At 44.2% G+C, this 19961-nt stretch overlaps 2 protein-coding genes across 23 annotated transcripts in view; both read left to right on the top strand.

Moving 5' to 3' along the window:
* The window catches only part of LOC115268722 (voltage-dependent calcium channel type A subunit alpha-1), a 561442-nt gene that overhangs the window by 85703 nt on the left and 455778 nt on the right, over positions 1–19961 (top strand). The gene's annotated exons all lie outside the window — the stretch shown is intronic.
* LOC134290337 (uncharacterized) overlaps positions 8915–19961 on the top strand; it is a 28853-nt gene continuing 17806 nt past the window's right edge. Inside the window, exons 1-2 of the mRNA XM_062857454.1 lie at positions 8915–12034; positions 13226–13896. Of these exons, the coding sequence (XP_062713438.1) occupies positions 8915–12034; positions 13226–13896 (3791 nt within the window). The remainder of the gene's footprint in view (positions 12035–13225; positions 13897–19961) is intronic.

Genomic DNA, 19961 nt, shown 5'->3' with positions numbered 1-19961 from the left:
AAATGTCCTAAACACGCCATTAAGCCTTGGTTTTAGCATTATCTTATGTAATCCTATTTAATAGAAATATTTTTGTGTGTTCAATGATCTAAAAACTCACTTTTATTGGCGTTTCGGACATTTTTGTGCTTAATAATTTGATTGAAGCTTAAAAATAACTAAACCTGTGACTGGATTGCATTTATACTTCTCTCGGGAATCCCTCAGGATTTTAGAAGAATTCCTCTAAAGATTATGAAAGAATTCATGTCTGGTGGAAATCCCACACACCTTATCAGGATTCTGCGTAAGATCCTTTTAAAATTTTGGGGAAATATAACTAAGTATTCTGCGGGTACTCTTCCTCAGATTCTCTGAAAATTCGGCTTTCTGGGGTGATCCCGGTCAGGATTCTAGGGAAATTTCTCTTAAGATTATGAGAAATTTTTCTCATGATTCTGGAGAAATCATTGGGATTGTGGGGCTATATTTTTCAAGATGGCACTTTATTTCAGAATTATTATTTATTGAAAAATCTCTCACGAGATTCTGGGCAAAATTCTCTAGAGAAATTTGGATTTTTGATAATCCCTCGCATAGATTTTGTGATTCCTCTTAGGGTTCGGAAGAAATCCTTCTCAGCCTGCTCCCATAAATATTTTTTTATGATTCCTGGAGAATTCCTCTTAGTAATCAGGGAAAATCCCTGTCAAGATTATGGGGAAATTTTCTTGAGATTCTGTTGTGATAGTTTAAAGTATGCTAGAGGAATCACTCTTAGAGTTCTGGGACAATCCCTTTCAGAAGTTTAGGAGAGTCCTTTCAAAGATTCTAGGGAATGTCTTTCAAGAATATGCGGTAATTTTCTGTTTTATATGAGAATACCTCTCAGAACTCCAGAGAATCTTTCTCATGATGCTGGGGAAGTCCGTTATAGAAGTTTTCGTAATCCCTTCCAGGGAAAATCCTTTCGAAAAAATCTCTTAGTTTTCTTGATATATTTTTCTCAAGAATCTGGAATTACCCCTCCCCAAGCAACACACATGTTATATAAAAGTTACAGCAGCGCAAGTTTTGGTTGTATATAAGTTTATTTCACGTTATTTCAACACAATGTTGAAATTACGTAAAATAAACTTCTATACAACCAAAACTTGCGCTGTCGTAACTTTATTATAACATGTGTGTTGCTTGGGTCTTATAATCCATATGAAAATGCTGGGGAATCACTTGTAAAATTCTGAGGAATACCTTTCGGGATTCTGGCAGAATTAATCTCAGCATTCTAATGGATTCCACCCAGGATATTTTGGGAACTCCGAGAGAAAACTTAAAAGGATTCTGGAGGAATTCTTCTCACAATTCTGAGGTCCTATCTCCCAGAATTCTGTGAGAGTATATCTCAGGTTTATTTGGCAATCTCGCCCAGTATTTTGAGGGAACCTTTCTCAGGATTCTGGTGTAATCCTTCTTAGTGTTCTAAGCTACCCTTTTTAGGATTCAGGGTCATTTATTTTAAGTTTCTTAGGGAATTATCTTAGGAATCCGAACATCTTTTTTTTTAAGAATCTCTCTCAGTATTCTAGATAAATTTATCGCAAGAATTTGGAAGAACCACTCTTGGAATCCCTATCAGGATTCTGGGAGAATAAATTTTAGGATTCTGGTATAATCCCTCTTAGGATTCTGGAACATTTTGGGAGAATCCCACAGGATTCTGGGAGAATTCCTCTCGCGACTCTGAGTCAACCCATCTTATAGATATGGAGTAACCTCTCTCAGGACTCTAGGAAAATCCTCAATAACATTCAGTGAGAATTTCTACCAATATACCAGAAGTGTCTTGCTTACTTTTCTAGATTATGTCGCTTAGAATTCTGGTGTATTTTCTGCATTCTGAAGAAATCTCTCTTATAGTTCAAGAGGAACTTTTTCCAGAATTCTTAAGGAGTCTCTTTAAAGATTTTGGGAAATTTCTCTAAGCAGTCTGCGGGAATTGATCCCAATACTCTATGGGAGTACTTCTCAGAGTTCTGGAGAATCTCAGGATTTGTCTTTCGATTCAAAAATTTTTTTTTCAGAATGCATTGTCTCAACGTTATATCCATTCTCAAATCAGATTCGCAAAGTGTTTGGTGTGCAATCTCAAATTTTGATATTTAATTTATTTAGACAAATAAAACATGCCATGAACTTGAACTACATGCAGCAAACGAATCATTTCATAGTTTGGTAATATTTTATAATATCGAATCGATGTGAAAACATCGATTCAAAGCATTCGATTAAATCGGTGAATCGATTCTGCTGATCCGATTCGAATCGATTCACAAAAATCGATGTCTCAGCCAGATTTTCCCAATACTAGATGATGGTATGATGCATGATGGTAATGACACTTATAGAGCTCCTTTTCGAACATTAGATTTTGTTGTCGACAATCAGTTTAGATATTGTATATATTGGTCCTTCAACAATCCTCTCTAAGTTGGAACTTTATTTTGCGATTATCTTCTCTCACGATTTCTTTAATTGACTTCATAACTCCTCTTATATTGTAGCATTACTCTCAAATATTCTACCCCCAGCTCGCTACCAGGTGTTCCTGTCGACTATTCGGCCTAACGACCCTTTCGGCCTAACGGTCTGCTCCCCTTTTCGTCTGCTGAGGGTCGTTGCCATTTTCTCGGTTCGTATTGTACTGTTGTTGATTTTTCGTTGCAATGATTTTTTACGGCTGGCTCGTAGGGCCTGACACCAACCTTCTACTTTCCGGAGGACCATAGTGCACAGTTGAGTTTAGAGTTCTTCTCTGGTACTCGGACGTTGATCAGCCACCCCTAACTCAGAGATCATACGCCGCTCCTTCTGGAGCCGCTCCTTCTGGAGAACAGACGCTCGAATTTTCCCCAAACGGAATAGTTTAGGAGGAAATCGTGGAAGCATTCCTGAAAAATTCTCAAATGAAACCTTGAAGAATCTGCAGGAAAAATACCTGACAGGATCTCTGAAAAGCTGTCTCAGTTCATTATTTTTTTAAGTTTAATTGTTGTTGAATAAAATAATTAAGTATTCAGCAAGGATTTACTGATATTATCTGGATCATGATGAGCCAAAGATTGTAGAAACCTTCTGGCCAACATTCTTTAAACAAGCACATTTTGGAAACCTTTCCGGTGTATCCCCTTTAGAAGTTTGTATGCCAGAACAAACGACTCGAGTGTGTGGCCTTTCCCACGGTCTGGTCCTTCTTCTGGACAATATATTCAAACGAGCGGAAAACAAATGTGTAACCACTTGTCTGTCTATTGATTTAATGAGCCTTCAACCCCGAAGAATAGCCTCCCTTCGGGGATTACCGTTAATACCAACGGAGCGGAAGAAAAGCTATTCTCGTCAACACCAAGCGGCACTGCTGCTCGAGTTTGGACCATGAACGAGTTCCTTTGAATAAATGCTGTTTCAATCCCAGTTATAAAACTGGTCATGAAAGGAAATCTTTTCGAAACAACATTTTGCATTTAGTTACATAGTTGTGGAGAAAAAAAAAACACTCGAACTAACCGTCGTCGTCTGAGGACCCCTAGCTGCCACTACAGAAACCGTTTCAAACTTGTGCAAAACGAGTTTCCATGTTTCCGTATGCTAATTAGCAGGTCCTGTCCCCAGCAGCAGAGCGGAAACGAAAATGGGAAAACCGTCGGTGGCTTTGGTGTTTGATGGAGGGTGGCCACAGTGTGCCAAATAGTCGACGGACCACTAAAGCGTTAAGGAAAAAGTTTCGGCCACCTTAAGAGGATTAGTTGGCAATTAAAAGCATGTTCACAAACACCGGCCGATGTCGGGGCTGCTGCTTGGATGAGCGGGTGCGGTGGCGGCGTGGGATTTGGTGTAAAATTGAAAAGGAGAAACAGGAGCAAATTGCAACTTTGTGTTGACGAAGGTACAGCGTGCACACGAATGTGCGACCGCACCACCGGTATCAGGTGGAAGCGGAAGCTGCGAAAACGGGAGGCATTTAATTGAATTTTTAATTGAAAAAGTCTTGATGCGAGCTGACATTTTCACGAGCATGAAATTCAAATTATGACTTAAAGTGGGCACGAAAGGTAATTATTAGGAAACTAGGAAGTCATTATTGGAAGGTGTTGCTTTTTTATTAGGCGTGACTAATTCAAACAAACGTGGTAATGTATGTAAAATTAGGCAGATTTACTGGGTGTTTTTCGCTTTGGTGGATTATTTAATGCTTTTCACTGACTCCAACTGTTTGCTCGAGTGAAACCAAAATGACACAATCAAATAAACTATCCAATCAGTGTGTCAAGTGTTAAAAGTTGTAGCGGCGACTCTACGCAGAATGAAGCAATCGCTTCCATTGGTCTCGGCCCTGGGCCAAACGCTTCCAGTCGCGTTTCACGCTTAGAATCCTTAGGTCCTCCTCAACTGCAAAAAATCAACGTGGCGTGGCCTAACTAAAACCGATGGCTCCTTTCAGGTTCTCTGATAAATAGGTATGATTTAAGTTTGTCGTTTCTCCAGCATATGAGCTACGTGCCAAGCCCACCGCAGCCTGTCGTGCTTCATTCGCTTCACTGTGGCCATCTCTTTATATACTTGATACAATTCGTAGTTTACGCAACTCCATCTTCCAGCTTACCGCCAGGTATTGCTCGGAGCGCTTCAGTGATTCTAGCAGGAATTTCTACGGAGATACCTTCGAAAATGCAAAAAAAAAAGATTCTTTCTGGAGTTCCCCAAAAATTTCTGTAGCATTTCCTCCAAGGATATCTCGAGGATTTTTTCATGGCTTCAGAAATTACTCCAGAAATATTTCCTAGGAAATTTCTAAAGAGATTTTTCGGGTTCCTTCAGTTTTTTTTTCTAGAAGTTCCTCATAGTATTATCACCAAAATTTTTCACAGTATTCTGCAGAATTTCTTAAGGAATTTTATCAAGGGATTTCTTCCATGGATTTGTTTTTCATAAAATTCTCCATTCTCCTTTAAAAAATCCTTCGGAAATTGCTCCATGAGTTTCTCTAGGTATGCCTTGAGGTATTCAGTGGCTCCTGAAGAAATTCCTGCAATTGTTCTGTTAAATATCACTCAATAAAAAATAATTTTTGAGTTACCCTCAGTTAAGAACACATTATAATTTGCCCCGTGATCCTGTTAATAGAAAGTTGCTTTGGCCTTGACTTCCTATCTCTATTGTATTGAACTATCTTGTATCTAACCAACACCTTAGAACTAATGCTAAAACAGTGTGCCTTATACATACGAAGCTCCATCTCGAAATACATAGGGTTTTTGACTCCATTCTCATCTCTACAGGTAAACAAAATTGTACAATACCTAAATTCACAACGAAACGACCGTTTTCGTCCACTTCTTCTATCTGAATAAGGGGCCGTTCATTAACCACTTAGACTTTTTGGGGGGGAGGGGGGGGGGGTCTGGCCAAAGTCTACGCTCCATACAAATTCCAAAATTTTTGTATGGACAAAAGTCTACGAGGGGGGAGGGGGGGGGCGGTCTGAGATGGCCAAATTTTGGTCTACGTGGTTTATGAACAGCCCCTAAGAAACCTTATTGTGTGAACATATTGTTAACAGTGATTGCTGTGAAGATTTTCTGCCGGAAAGTTGATCTTGAACGAGTTTACTGCACCTAGTCCAGCGCCAATTCTCGTCACCAATGGCGAATTTCCAACAAAATGAAATGGGAAATCACTTCGGCACCCATCTTTGTGCTAAGGAAGTGCACCCGTCTGCGTGTAAAAGTTGTTTTGAGCACTTGTACGGCTTCAGAGTGAACGTGTAGGTTATTGATTGTGGATCTCATTGCGGAAATTTTGCGGGAGATAAATACCTACGGAAGTGCGTTTGGAAAATGGTGGCGGGAATTGACGCGGATGCCCAAGTAGTTCGAAACCCTTCTCAGTTCCTGAGAAACCTACCACCTGTGCGAACCGAAACGTATTACTAGTGCAAGTCTGAAAACACTTTCAGTGTTTGCTGCTGTTGCATTAGTCTACCTTGTCCATCGTCCATTGGCGTGTCTAGGATTTTTTCCTAGGGGGTGCCTAGAGGGTGCCAGTTTCAGAGGCCTCCAGGATGTTTTGTTTTTTTTTTTTGTGAAAGGAAATATCGATCCACCCTCAAATTTCTTAGTACAAATAATATACTGCATCGTGGGAAAAAATAGCCCGCAAATTTAAACGCGCTATACCTATTTTGAAGAAAGTTTTTGTTTTTGAAAATCCGATTCGTTGTACTGATTTAACACTTTCCCTGCCATCTTCTTCTTCTTGTTGGCGTAACGTCCTCATTGGGACAAAGCCTGCTTCTCAGCTTAGTGTTCTATGAGCACTTCCACAGTTATTAACTGAGAGCTTCCTCTGCCAATGACCATTTTGCATGCGTATATCGTGTGGCAGGCACGAAGATACTCTATGCCCAAGGAAGTCAAGGAAATTTCCTTTACGAAAAGATCCTGGACAGACCGGGAATCGAACCCGTCACCCTCAGCATGGTCATGCTGAATACCCGTGCGTTCACCGCCTCGGCTATATGGGCCCTTGCTTTCCCTGCCATGTGAGGTTTGAAAACTTGATAACTTGATTGTGTATAATACATAAAATTTGTATTTTCAGTTTGAGCTTAACAATCATCGCGACAACCCCTTTGTTTTATGGATTAAAAACAGACAAGTCTGTAAGAATACATTTTCACATACAAAATTTGAACTCGATTATCCTGAGTTTCGTTCTGAAGCTTCGCGAACATATTATCAATCCATTTGAAATCCGGAATTTGGTGCGAGCGAACTTCGATTTTTCTCTTCGTGAGTCTGATGCTTGCACCAAATTCCGATTTCGTCTGGATTGATAATATATCTGGCTATATAAAGGTAAAGTGTTGACTTGCTTAAAACCAATATTGTATTAATAAGTCAAAATTTCAACTTCGTACATTTTGGATAATCGAGCCTGGTGTACGGAGATCACCCCTAAGGCTACAACCCTGACCTGCAATATTGGACTTCTCTTGCTGTCCGTTTGTGGCTGACGATAGATGACGATGACCCACGTAATAGCAGCAGCTTTGTTTATCACTACCGCCGGCCTGGACATTGTTCTATCCACCGTATACGAGCCAGAAGCAGGTAGCCTCATAGTAAGAATCGTGCGAGTAAATCGAATGATGAGAGGAGCAAAACAGAGCTGCGAAACCAATCTAAAGCCCGATGGATAGCCGAAGGTGTTGGAGAATCTCTACATGGATCCCTGCGAAGAGATGACCGGTGGTCAACTGATGATCGACTTGAGAGCAGGTTACCAGTAACTGTCCGATCGCCGCCGGGTACACTTCAACCCTTAATGTAGTCCCTCTTTATGTTTAGATATTAAGTTTGCAATAAATGTAGTATTTTGAGTGTCGCGTTTTTATACAAATAAAGTGTTGTTCCTTTGACGAAGATGTAATGTGTATTGTGTAATGTGTCTGCAAGGAATATCGAGGACCAAGGAACCCCCAAATCCCGCATGCTGAAAACCGCACACTTCTACCGGATTTATCCAGGCAACCAAGTACTACGCAAACGGCATCATCACCCAACCGGTCCTATCAGTGTTGGAGTCGGTAGGAAAACTCCGCTGATCGAAGGAAGTAAGTAAGGCCGATTATCCAACATTTTGGTCCTTCGAACCGGATGCCAAACCCGGGGACCAGTTGGACGGAAAACCACCATTGTTGCTACGGTACAGCAACGCGAGGATGTCGCCATCGTGTCGGTGGTAAATCGGCATCGAAGTCAGGATACAATTGAGGAACCGCCATCAGAGCCAAGTTATTGTCGAGCAACACCTTTCGCACGGGATAAAGGAGTGACGTCGGCTTTGTGCAATTACATTGCACCAATTCAACCATTGCACTTAGGCTGTTGCAAACCGGGAAGCTGGAGCGGTGGTCGTTTGATGGTTAAACGACCGTCGGTGAATTGCGATCGGACCTGAGGAACTACTTGGGCTACCTGACGAATAGGACATTTCGAAGGAACTGCTTTGCGCTGGAGCACCAAACCGGCCGGAGTATCTGGTCTCTCAGGTAATTACTCATTAGTTCGGTGTATGTCTAGCCGAAGCAATGCTTGCAAGTTACTAACACCACTTTTCGATGCATGCTGTTGGACTCGTTGCATGGATGCAAGCGACAACCGTCGTCAACCGTGAACCATTGGAGGCCGTACCGGATCATTCGTTATACGCTGCCCGTGGATGGGCTGCACAGGGCTGGTAGCGGATACTAGTCGACGCTTGTGGTGGACAGTTAGGAAGAGGGAGCGCCATCCTCCTCCCTTCTTGGTGAGTGAACTTTAGTATATGTACTGCACTGCCGAAGCTAGGCGTACAGATAATACACCATTTTGAATGAATTTTCTGTGAATCCTCTTCATTTACTGCCACGCAAGCCCTCGAGAACTGCTCGTTAGAGCAAGTCTGCTGGAAGTAAATCCATCAAGCATTCTCGTCTCTTGGATCTGGTTTTGTGGAGTTGTAAGTCCTCCAGTAATTGACGATCAATCGCTGAGCTTTGCCGCATTTGGTCAGAAGTATCGGAATCCGGGATTGGTGCCGCTGTAGGTACCTCCAGGTAGGTTGCCGCAGTATATGCCCGGCCGAAGCCAAGGTTCTCCGGATATTACACCCTGCTTTCTCCTCTTCTCTGAACCCCAACTGGAATTGAGCTGTTACCGTTCCAAAACTGATGTGACGTCATCGGAATATCGAAGCGTGTTGATTAAATTGGATTCTTAGAACAGTTACCTGTTCTGTCAGGTCAGTGAATTTGGACAGTATATGTCCGCCGAAGCAAGTCGACACGCGGAATATTACATAATTTCTTCCTGTATCACTCCATTGACGTCACAATATGGCACCCACTACAAGGAAAGGAGCATCTCTGCGGCAGCTGACGATGCAGTTGGAAGATGTAACGCTTTCCTTTGACGATATTGCATCTTTCATCCAGAAGTTTGATGACCAGACTACAGCTTCACAAGTTGAAGTTCGTTTGGAGAAAATTGATGAGTTATGGGAAAAATTCAGTGATGCTTTAGTAGAACTGAAATCGCATGAAGATTTTGAAGACGAGGAGAAGTATTTCGAGAAACTGCGGGTGAAAATAAGCGAACGGTACTATGAAGGGAAGTCCTTTTTGAAGGATAAGGTTAAGGAACTGCATGAGCCGTCCGATTTGGAACAATCCGTTCGTGAACCGTCTATGCTGGGTGTTCTCGATCACGTTCGTTTACCGCAGATCAAGCTGCAAACGTTCAGCGGGGAAATCGATGAACGGTTGAGCTTCAGGGATTTGTTCACCTCATTGATTCACTGGAGAACCGATTTGCCAGAGGTGGAGAAATTCCATTACTTGAAAGGATGTCTTCAAGGTGAACCGAAAAGTATGGTCGATTCACTGAAGATTACCAAGGCCAATTATCAGATCGCTTGGGACACCTTGTGTAAGCGATACAACAACAACAAGTTGCTGAAGAAGAAGCAAGTTCAAGCTTTGTTCAAGCTTCCGACCCTCTCCAAGGAATCCATATCCGAGTTGCGAACTCTAGTGGAAGGTTTCGATCAGATCGTCCAAACGCTCGATCAAATCGTGGATCCGGCGGACTATAAGAACTTGTTGCTAGTGAATCTACTAACTATGCGCCTGGACCCATATACCCGCCGCGCATGGGAAGAATGTGCGGCTACTAAGGAACAAGATTCACTAGAGGACCTAACCGAATTCCTTCGGAAACGAATTCAAGTTCTAGAATCGCTTCCGCCAAGGCCGGCGGAACCCAGGTCCCATCCTCCATTACCTTCATCCAAACCTAAGTTACCGACAGTGAAAACGAGCTACAACTCGGTTCAACCGAACCCAGGAAGATGTATGGCTTGCAAGGATAGCCATCTTCTATACCAATGTTCCGCATTCCTACAATTATCCGTGGCGGACAGGGACTCGTTGCTGAAATCCAAAGGACTTTGCAGAAACTGCTTCCGATCTGGGCACCAGGCGAAGGATTGCCTATCAAAGTTCTCTTGTCGGATCTGCAAGAAGCGACACCATACTCTGATATGTTTCAGAGCGGAGAAGGACAATAACGTCACGACGGCGGTTGCTGGGGGCAACCAACCAACGAATTCCCAGGTTTCACATGGATCCACAAGCTCCAATTCTACCCAAGTGGCCAACGTGGCGGCCACAGACGTTTCGGCATGTAACGTTGCTCAGGTATCATCAAGAATCCTGCTTGCAACAGCGGTAGTTGCTGTCGAGGATGACATTGGTGTTAGGTTCAACGCTCGAGCTCTTTTGGATTCCGGATCAGAAAGCAATTTCGTATCTGAACGACTATCCCAGCGGATGAAGGTCTCCAGGAAAAAGGTCGACGTTTCGGTCCTCGGCATAGGACAAGGAGTAGCGAAGGTTAAACACTCAATCCAAATGGTTCTGCGCTCGCGGGTTTCGGACTTCTCGCGAGAAATGACATTCCTGGTATTACCCAAGGTGACCACGAACCTTCCCACGGCTTCCATCAACACGAAAGGGTGGAATCTACCAGACGGAATCCAGCTGGCGGACCCAGCATTCTTCCAATCCAAAGAAGTCGATTTGGTCCTCGGTATCGAAGCTTTTTTCGAGTTCTTCGAAACTGGGCGGAGGCTTTCTATCGGAAATCATCTACCAACCCTCACGGAATCGGTATTCGGATGGGTAGTCTGCGGTGGCTACTCTTCTCCCAACAAATCCCAACAAGTCAACTGCCATTTCTCAGCAACCACGGAGCTAGAAAGGTTGATGGAACGTTTCTGGTCCTGCGAAGAGGAGGAATTCCAAAATTCCTATTCACCGGAGGAGAAATTGTGCGAAGATATGTTTCAACGAGGAGTCCAACGAAGTTCAGACGGTCGATACACAGTTCCCTTACCCAAAAATGCAGATATCCTTCCAAATCTGGGCGAATCACGGGAAATCGCCTACCGGCGTCTGCTAGGAACGGAACGAAGATTGGCTAGAGACGAGAACTTGCGAAAGCAGTACGTCGCTTTCATGGAAGAGTACCTACAGTTGGGACACATGCGGAAGATCGAAGGTACCGATGAGGAATCCCTAAAACGGTGTTACCTACCTCATCATCCGGTGGTCAAGGAAGCCAGTACCACCACTAAGGTCAGAGTTGTTTTTGACGCTTCCTGCAAAACGTCATCCGGAGTGTCCTTGAATGATGCACTTCTGGTAGGGCCAGTAGTGCAGGAAGATTTGAGGTCCATAATCCTGCGGAGTCGGACGAAACAGATTCTTCTCGTATCGGACGTCGAGAAAATGTTCCGACAGATACTCACTACACCAGAGGACAGACCGTTACAATCTATCCTTTACCGGTTTTCACCTGATAAGGAAGTTACGGTGTTTGAGCTGAATACCGTAACGTATGGAACGAAGCCTGCACCCTTTTTGGCAACCCGGACTCTTCAACAATTGGCAGCTGATGAAGAAACCAATTTTCCGCTCGCGGCAAGAGCAATTCGTGAAGACGTTTACATGGATGACGTCATCACCGGAACGGACGACGTTAGTACTGCCACTTGTCTAAGAACCCAACTGACGGAGATGATGGACTGCGGTGGCTTCAAACTAAGGAAGTGGTCCTGTAACTTTCCTGCAGTTTTGGAGGGCGTACCCACGGAGAATCTGGCAATACCGGATACCACTGGAGTAGATCTTAACCCTGACCAATTCGTTAAGACTCTGGGATTGACTTGGATGCCCATAACTGATACACTCCGGTTTCAATTCGAGATTCCATCGCTGGAGGCTGACGTTTCACTCACAAAACGACGAATTCTATCGTTGATAGCCACTCTTTTCGATCCTCTTGGTCTAATTGATGCCACGACGGTTGCTGCTAAAATCTTTATGCAGCAATTGTGGACGCTGCAAGGTGAAAATGGCAAGAACTTGGATTGGGACCAGCCAGTACCTTTAACGGTGGGTGAGTCCTGGCGGAAGTTTCATGAAAAACTCCCATTGTTGAACCAAATTCGCGTTGACCGCTGCGTGGTAGTCCCAAATGCCATTTCAGTGGAAATACACTGTTTTTCGGACGCCTCCGAGAAGGCATATGGTGCATGCCTCTATATTAGAAGTCAAGACAGCAACGGAACAGTCCAAGTACGGCTTCTGTCAACCCAATCTAAGGTCGCACCACTACGCAGTCAATCAATTCCACGTCTGGAACTATGTGGAGCTCTTCTTTCATCCAAATTGTTCGAGAAGGTCAAGACCGCCACTAGATTGTCAGTCCCGACTTACTTTTGGACGGATTCAACATGTGTGTTGCGTTGGATTGCAGCTACTCCCGCGATATGGACCACCTTCGTCGCTAACAGAGTGGCGAAGATTCAGGGTATAACGGATGGAAAGAACTGGAGACATGTAGCTGGAATAGACAACCCTGCGGACCTTATATCTCGTGGACTGAACCCAGAAGATATTGTTCACAACGAGCTCTGGTGGAGTGGTCCAGACTGGCTAAAGAAAGGTCCTGAATTGTGGCCAGGAGCAATCACGGAAGATTTCGAAGCAGGAGAAGAAGAAAGAAGACGAACTACGGTTGCGTGTATGGTGTCCCCAGTTGCAGAATTTAATGACATGTACCTAAACAAATTTGGATCCTATGCAGACCTCATTCGGCGAACAGCGTATTGGCTAAGACTCATAAAACTCCTACGAATCCCAAGGGAAATACGCCGTGAGAATAGCTTCCTGAAAACTACCGAGTTGAAGGCTGCCGAGCATTCTGTACTTCGCAGCGTTCAGAGAGAAGTTTTCGCTGAAGAGTGGAAGGACCTCATGAATGGAAATTCCGTATCAAGAAGATCGCCATTAAGATGGTTTCATCCGTATATTTGTAAGGAAGGGCTGATAAGAGTAGGAGGAAGGCTGAAAAACTCTAAAGAACAGGAAGGTACCAAACACCCAGTAGTAATACCTGCTCGACATCGATTAACCCAAATGATAATGAGGCATTTCCACGAAAAACTCTTGCATGCAGGGCCGCAACTATTATTAGGAGTAGTCCGACAACAATTTTGGCCTCTGGGAGGTAGAAAGATAGCCAGACAAGTAGTTCACCAATGCGTAAGATGCTATCGTACGAAACCGTCTACTGTACAACAGTTCATGGGTGAACTGCCTTCCTCGCGCGTTACCGTCTCCCGCCCATTTGTTAAAACGGGCGTGGACTACTTCGGACCCGTCTACATCCGTCCAGCTCCAAGGCGCACGGCCGTAAAGGCTTACGTAGCGTTGTTTATTTGTATGTGTACCAAAGCGGTACACCTGGAACTTGTTTCTGATCTTTCAACGGATAGATTTCTACAAGCTCTTCGTCGGTTTGTGGCACGTCGCGGCAGACCTCAAGACATTTATTCCGACAATGGCACAAACTTCGTCGGCGCTAGAAACAAATTAGCCGAACTACTCAAATTATTGAAGGACCGCGAGCACCGCGACCGAGTAACTGCTCAACTTTCTGAAGACGGGATTCAGTGGCACTTCAACCCCCCGAGTGCCCCACATTTTGGCGGACTTTGGGAAGCAGCAGTTCGATCTGCCAAAACGCATTTACTGCGAGTTGTCGGCGAAAACGTTGTTTCTCCAGAGGATTTCTCCACGCTCCTAGCACAGGTCGAGGCCTGTCTTAACTCGCGTCCATTAACACCATTATCGGATGATCCGGATGATCTAGAGCCGTTGACGCCAGCACATTTCTTGGTGGGCTCGTCGTTGCAGGCTGTCTCTGACATCGAAGTGATATCAATTCCATCTAACCGTTTGAACAACTATCAGTTGGTTCAACAGAGGCTACAGCAATTCTGGAATCGTTGGCGTAGAGAATATTTGTGCCAACTTCAAGCTCGAACCAAGCGATGGAAACCAGCAGTGCCTATAGAACCGGGCAAGCTCGTCGTCATCAAGGATGAAAACACTTCTCCGATTCGCTGGAAGATGGGCAGGATTACTTCAGTGCACCCTGGAGCAGATGGGATTGTCAGAGTTGTGACTCTAAAAACAGCTAATGGTGAATTGAAGCGTCCAGTAGAGAAAATTTGTATCTTGCCGATCCCGACCAGAAGTGATGATTGTGAAGTTCGAAGTGATTCTCCATAAAACCAGCTCCATACCTTTCCCTACCTCCCATCCCGTCGAAGAGGATCTGTTTCTTTCTTTTCAGAAATTCAGCGAATTTCTGGGTGGGTGAGGATGTACGGAGATCACCCCTAAGGCTACAACCCTGACCTGCAATATTGGACTTCTCTTGCTGTCCGTTTGTGGCTGACGATAGATGACGATGACCCACGTAATAGCAGCAGCTTTGTTTATCACTACCGCCGGCCTGGACATTGTTCTATCCACCGTATACGAGCCAGAAGCAGGTAGCCTCATAGTAAGAATCGTGCGAGTAAATCGAATGATGAGAGGAGCAAAACAGAGCTGCGAAACCAATCTAAAGCCCGATGGATAGCCGAAGGTGTTGGAGAATCTCTACATGGATCCCTGCGAAGAGATGACCGGTGGTCAACTGATGATCGACTTGAGAGCAGGTTACCAGTAACTGTCCGATCGCCGCCGGGTACACTTCAACCCTTAATGTAGTCCCTCTTTATGTTTAGATATTAAGTTTGCAATAAATGTAGTATTTTGAGTGTCGCGTTTTTATACAAATAAAGTGTTGTTCCTTTGGCGAAGATGTAATGTGTATTGTGTAATGTGTCTGCAAGGAATATCGAGGACCAAGGAACCCCCAAATCCCGCATGCTGAAAACCGCACACTTCTACCGGATTTATCCAGGCAACCAAGTACTACGCAAACGGCATCATCACCCAACCGGTCCTATCAGTGTTGGAGTCGGTAGGAAAACTCCGCTGATCGAAGGAAGTAAGTAAGGCCGATTATCCAACACCTGGTATGTGCGTATGATACAAGAAATTTGTGCTTTCGATAAAAGATTGTTTCAGTAATTCTTCAGGGAATGTTCCCGGCAATTTATTTGGTAATTGTTTTGCAATTTATTTCTCTCAGCAATTCCTTTGGAATTGGCAAATTTCTTCGGTTATATCTTTGGATCCCCTTCGGCAATTTGTTTAAGAATTTATTATTTAATATGTTAAAAAAAAACAACTATGCCGAAGGAATTCTCGAAGAAATGGCCATACTGCGGTCTAGCGAATACGGAGTAGTGGGTTCGAATCCCAACAGAATTTTTTTTTTCACAAATTCACATTTCAATTTATCAATTAGAAATATTCTGTGCCTTCTAATTAATTACAAGTTTTCTTCGTACATTCCTATAGGATTTCACTAGAGATTTCCCTAGTAATACCTCCTAGGATTTCTCAGGAAATTCCAACTATTCCCGAAATTCGTTTAGGAATTCCTCTACAGATTTCTATTGGGATTCAGATGGAATTCCTTGAAGAAGGCTAAGAGAAGTTCCAGGAGTAATACCATGAATAATTTCTAGAGAAATACATGAATAACAACGTTAGAGGAATTTCTGGATGAGTCCTTAGATAAAATCCTGGAAGAATCAAAGGCATTTCTGGAAGCATCCTAGGAAAGAAGAATCCCAGCAAGAATGCCAGGAGAAATCCCTAGAGTCAAGAGAAGTTCCTGGAGGAATCCAATGAGAAATATTTGGAGAAAATCCAGGAAAAAAAACTCCTTTGGGATTTTCAGGAGGAAACACCGGAGGTTGTTCTGCAAGGCTTCTAGGAAGATTGCTATGAATAATCCTAGCAACTTTTAAAGGAATCCCTGGAGAAATTCTTAAAAGAATTCCTAGAAGAATTCCGGGATGTATTGTAGTAAGTATTTCTGCAGGAGTCCTAGGAGGAATTGCTGGATGAACCACAGCAGGAATAGCTTGGGAAATCCAGCTGAAATTCCTGGAGGAAGGCCAAAAGGAGTATCTGGAAGAATTCCATGAGAAATTTATGAGAGAATCCTTGGATAAAATTTCTTGGATAAATATTCCTGGAGAAATCACCGGAGAGCTTCTGAAAAAATCTCAGGAGGTATTCTTAGAAGAATTCTGAAATGTATCATTGTAGAAATCTCAGCAGAAACCCTAGGATGAATTACTGGAGGAAACTATACAGGAATTTCTAGATAAACCCCATCGGGAATGCCTGGGGGAATCCAAAGAAAAAAATCCTTGGAATACCTAGAGTAGCCCCTATCCCTGCAAGAACTGGTAGAGATATTCTAGAAGAATCTAAAGAGAAGTCCCTGAAGGAACCGCAGGAGATTTTCCGAAAAAAAAATCATTCGTATAGGAATCACTAGAAGAATTTCTTGACGTATCATAGTTAGAATTTCTGGAGGAATTGCTGGAAGAATCGCAGGAGGAGTTTGAAATATTCTTGGAGGAAGGCCAAAAGTTGTTTCTGCAGGAAATCCATGAGGAATTTCTGGAGGAATCTTTGGATAAAATCTCTGGGGGAGATGGCCTGGAAAGATCCCAGCAGAAAAGCCAGGAGACAGCTCTAGAAGAATCCGTAGCATAATTTCTGAGATACCACAGTTAGAATTTCTGGAGGAAAATAAGCTGGTAGATCCACAGGAATTGCTTGAGGAATCCCAACGGGAATATCTGGAATTCCTAGAATTCCGGGAGGTATCATAGAAGTAATTTCTAGAGAAATCCTAGAAACAGGAATGCCGGAGGTATCCCAAGAGAAGTTCGTTGAGGAATTCCTACAGTTCTCCTTGAAAGGGTCGGTAGAAGTATTTCTGAAGGAGTCCTAATGAGAATTTCGTGAAGAATACCAGCTGGAATTTATGGAGGAAGGTCAATAGAAGTTCTTGAAGAAATCCCCTGTGGAATTTCTGGAAGAGCCTCTGGATGAAGTTCTGAATAAACACTTGAAGAAATCTGCGGAAGAATCACTGAAATGATTTTTAGAAATTTCCCGGAAGAATTTCTCTAGAAGAATTCCTTAAGGTATCACAGTGAGAATTTTTGGAGGAATTCTAAGAGAAATTGCTGGAAGAATCGCAGCCTTGAGGAATCCTAGCCACAATTCCTAGATGAATGCTATAATAAATTTCTGAAAGAATCTCTGAACAAAATCTCTAAAGGAATTCCTGGAAGAATTTCCGCGGGAAATTCTGAAAGGATCCCAGGAAGATTGTCTTGAATAATCCCACCAGAAACTCCTGAAGAAATCCCAATAAAAAATTTGAAGGAATCCCTAGACGAATTCAGAGAAGTATCATAGTAGGAATTTCCAAAAAAATCCTAAGAGAAATTGCTGGATCAATCTCTGCAGAAATTTCTAGTATGAACAACCCCATCAAGACTGCCTGGAGAATCCTATCGGAAGTTTATTGAAGAAATATCGGGAATAATCCATAAAGGAAACCTAAAGAAATCACTGTATGAATAGATATAGATATTTCTGGAGGAATCCATGGAGAAGCCTGTTGATTGTTCTTACCAATATCCAAAACGTCAAAATGTACAACAGGTATATAAGTAATACCAGGTGTGCTAAAGTTTTGTTTAAATGTGCCATTATTAAATATTGTAATTATTGTGTGAAGTTTTAAATTTTAGGTGACTGTCAAGAGTCAAGGAAAAATTCTAGGGGGTGCCAAATTTGTTCTAGGGGGTGCCAGGCACCCGTGGAACCCCCCCTAGCTACGCCAATGCCATCGTCGTTGCCCAAATCCGGTCCACTAATCTCCGCTTTCGAATTCCGGGTCAGTGAAAAGTTACTGAGAGACCCAACCATCGTTATCACCGCGAAAATCGGGAGGTTACGGTGAGTGGGTCTCGTTTTCCTATGTTATTTTCTCGGTTTTAACATGACAGCTTCATGTTACTGGCCATGGTAGCTCGAATAGGTTATGTGCGTTAGAGGCTTTTTTCAACTGGAGGCATGATTTTTCGACTTAACTGCACTTCATCCCTGTTGAATGAAAAATCTAATGTACATATGGCACGGTAAAGGCTGGGTATGCTGCGCAATTCAGATCCCATTGTGATCCACTAGCCTCTGCCCAGCAACTACTATCCCTACCTCCTCGTGGTACCGGCCGAAAACTATGAGCAACCTTAGGGAAGATCGGGTAACCAACCCCGGTGGGAACTTTGGTCATAGGCTGACAGGGAAGGGGGAGTTTGCTTCGGCAAACCTGAGCGTCTGTTCTCCAGCAGGAGCGGCTCACAACAGCGTCTGATCCCCATGTTAGGGGCGGCTGATCTGCGTCCGAGTGCCAGGGAAGGACTCTAAGCTCAACTGTGCACTATGGTTCTCCGGAAAGTAGGGGGTTGGTGTCAGACCCTACAAGCCAGCCGTAAAAAAACCATTGTAACGGAAAATCAGCAACAGAATAATACGAACCGAGACCAACGGCAACGACCCCAGCGAACAAAAAGGACTTGCGATTGGAAACTCGGTACGTGGAACTGCCGATCTCTCAACTTCATTGGGAGCACCCGCATACTCGCCGATCTACTGAAGGACCGCGGGTTCGGCATCGTAGCGCTGTAGGAGGTGTGTTGGACAGGATCCGTAGTGCGCACGTTTAGAGGTAATCATACCATCTAGCAGAGCTGCGGCAATACACGCGAGCTGGGAACAGCTTTCATCGTGATATGCAGAGGCACGTGATCGGTTGGTGGCCGATCGACGAAAGAATGTGTAGGTTGAGGATCAAGGGCTGATTCTTCAATTTCAGCATAATAAACGTGCACAGCCCACATTCCGGAAGCACTGATGATGACAAGGACGCATTTTACGCGCAGCTCGAACGCGAGTACGATCGCTGCCCAAGCCACGACGTCAAGATCATCATAGGAGATTTAAACGCTCAGGTAGGCCAAGAGGTGGGATTCAGACCGACGATTGGTAAGTTCAGCGTCCACCAGCAGACGAACGAAAACGGCCTACGACTCATTGATTTCGCCGCCTCCAAAAATATGGCCATACGTAGTACCTTTTTCCAACACAGCCTCCCTTATAGTTACACCTGGAGATCACCACAGCAGACGGAATCTCAAATCGACCACGTTCTGATTGACGGACGGCACTTCTCCGACATTATTGACGTCAGGACCTATCGTGGTGCCAACATCTACTCTGACCACTATCTGGTGATGGTCAAACTGCGCCCAAAACTCTCCGTCATCAACAATGTATGGTACCGGCAACCGTCGGCGACTACCGAGCCGACCGAGCGACTAAAACAACCGTCTCAGCATACGCGCAGAATCTTAAGGCCGCGTTGCCAGACGAGGGCGAGCTCGATGATGCCCTTCTAGAGGACTGTTGGAGTAAAGTGAAAGCAGCCATCAACGACGCAGCCGAGAGCACCATCGGGTACGTGGAACGGAATCGACGGAACGAATGGTTCGACGAAGAGTGCAGAACGGTTTTGGAGGGCGGTAATGCTGCAGCAAGGGACTCGACAGAACGTGGAACGTTACAAACAGAAGCGGAAACAGCAGACCCGCCTCTTTGGGAGAAAAAGCGCCGCCTGGAAGAAGCAGAGTACGAAGAATTGGAACTGCTGTGTCGTTCTCAAGAAACACGGAAGTTCTATCAGAAGCTCAACGCATCCCGAAACGGCTTCGTGTCGCGAGCCGAAATATGCAAGGATGAAGACGGAGGCCTCTTGCAGACGGACATGAGGTGATCGATCAGCACCTGAACGGCGTGGAGAACGTAGGCACGGGAGCCCACGGCACGCCAGTGCAGCGGAGGACGGAAATGAACCAACTCCCACGCTGAGGGAAGTTAAGGGTGCCATTCGCCGGCTCAAAACCAACAAAGCAGCTGGGAAGGATGGTATCGCAGCTAAACTCATCAAGATGGGCCTAGAAAAGTTGGCCAGGAGTGGAAG

This window comes from Aedes albopictus, chromosome 3 (assembly GCF_035046485.1).
Source record: "Aedes albopictus strain Foshan chromosome 3, AalbF5, whole genome shotgun sequence".
Classification (NCBI taxonomy): domain Eukaryota; kingdom Metazoa; phylum Arthropoda; class Insecta; order Diptera; family Culicidae; genus Aedes; species Aedes albopictus.
The sequence above is the reverse complement of the archived record's forward strand: the minus strand, read 5'-3'. Positions and strand labels throughout refer to the sequence as shown.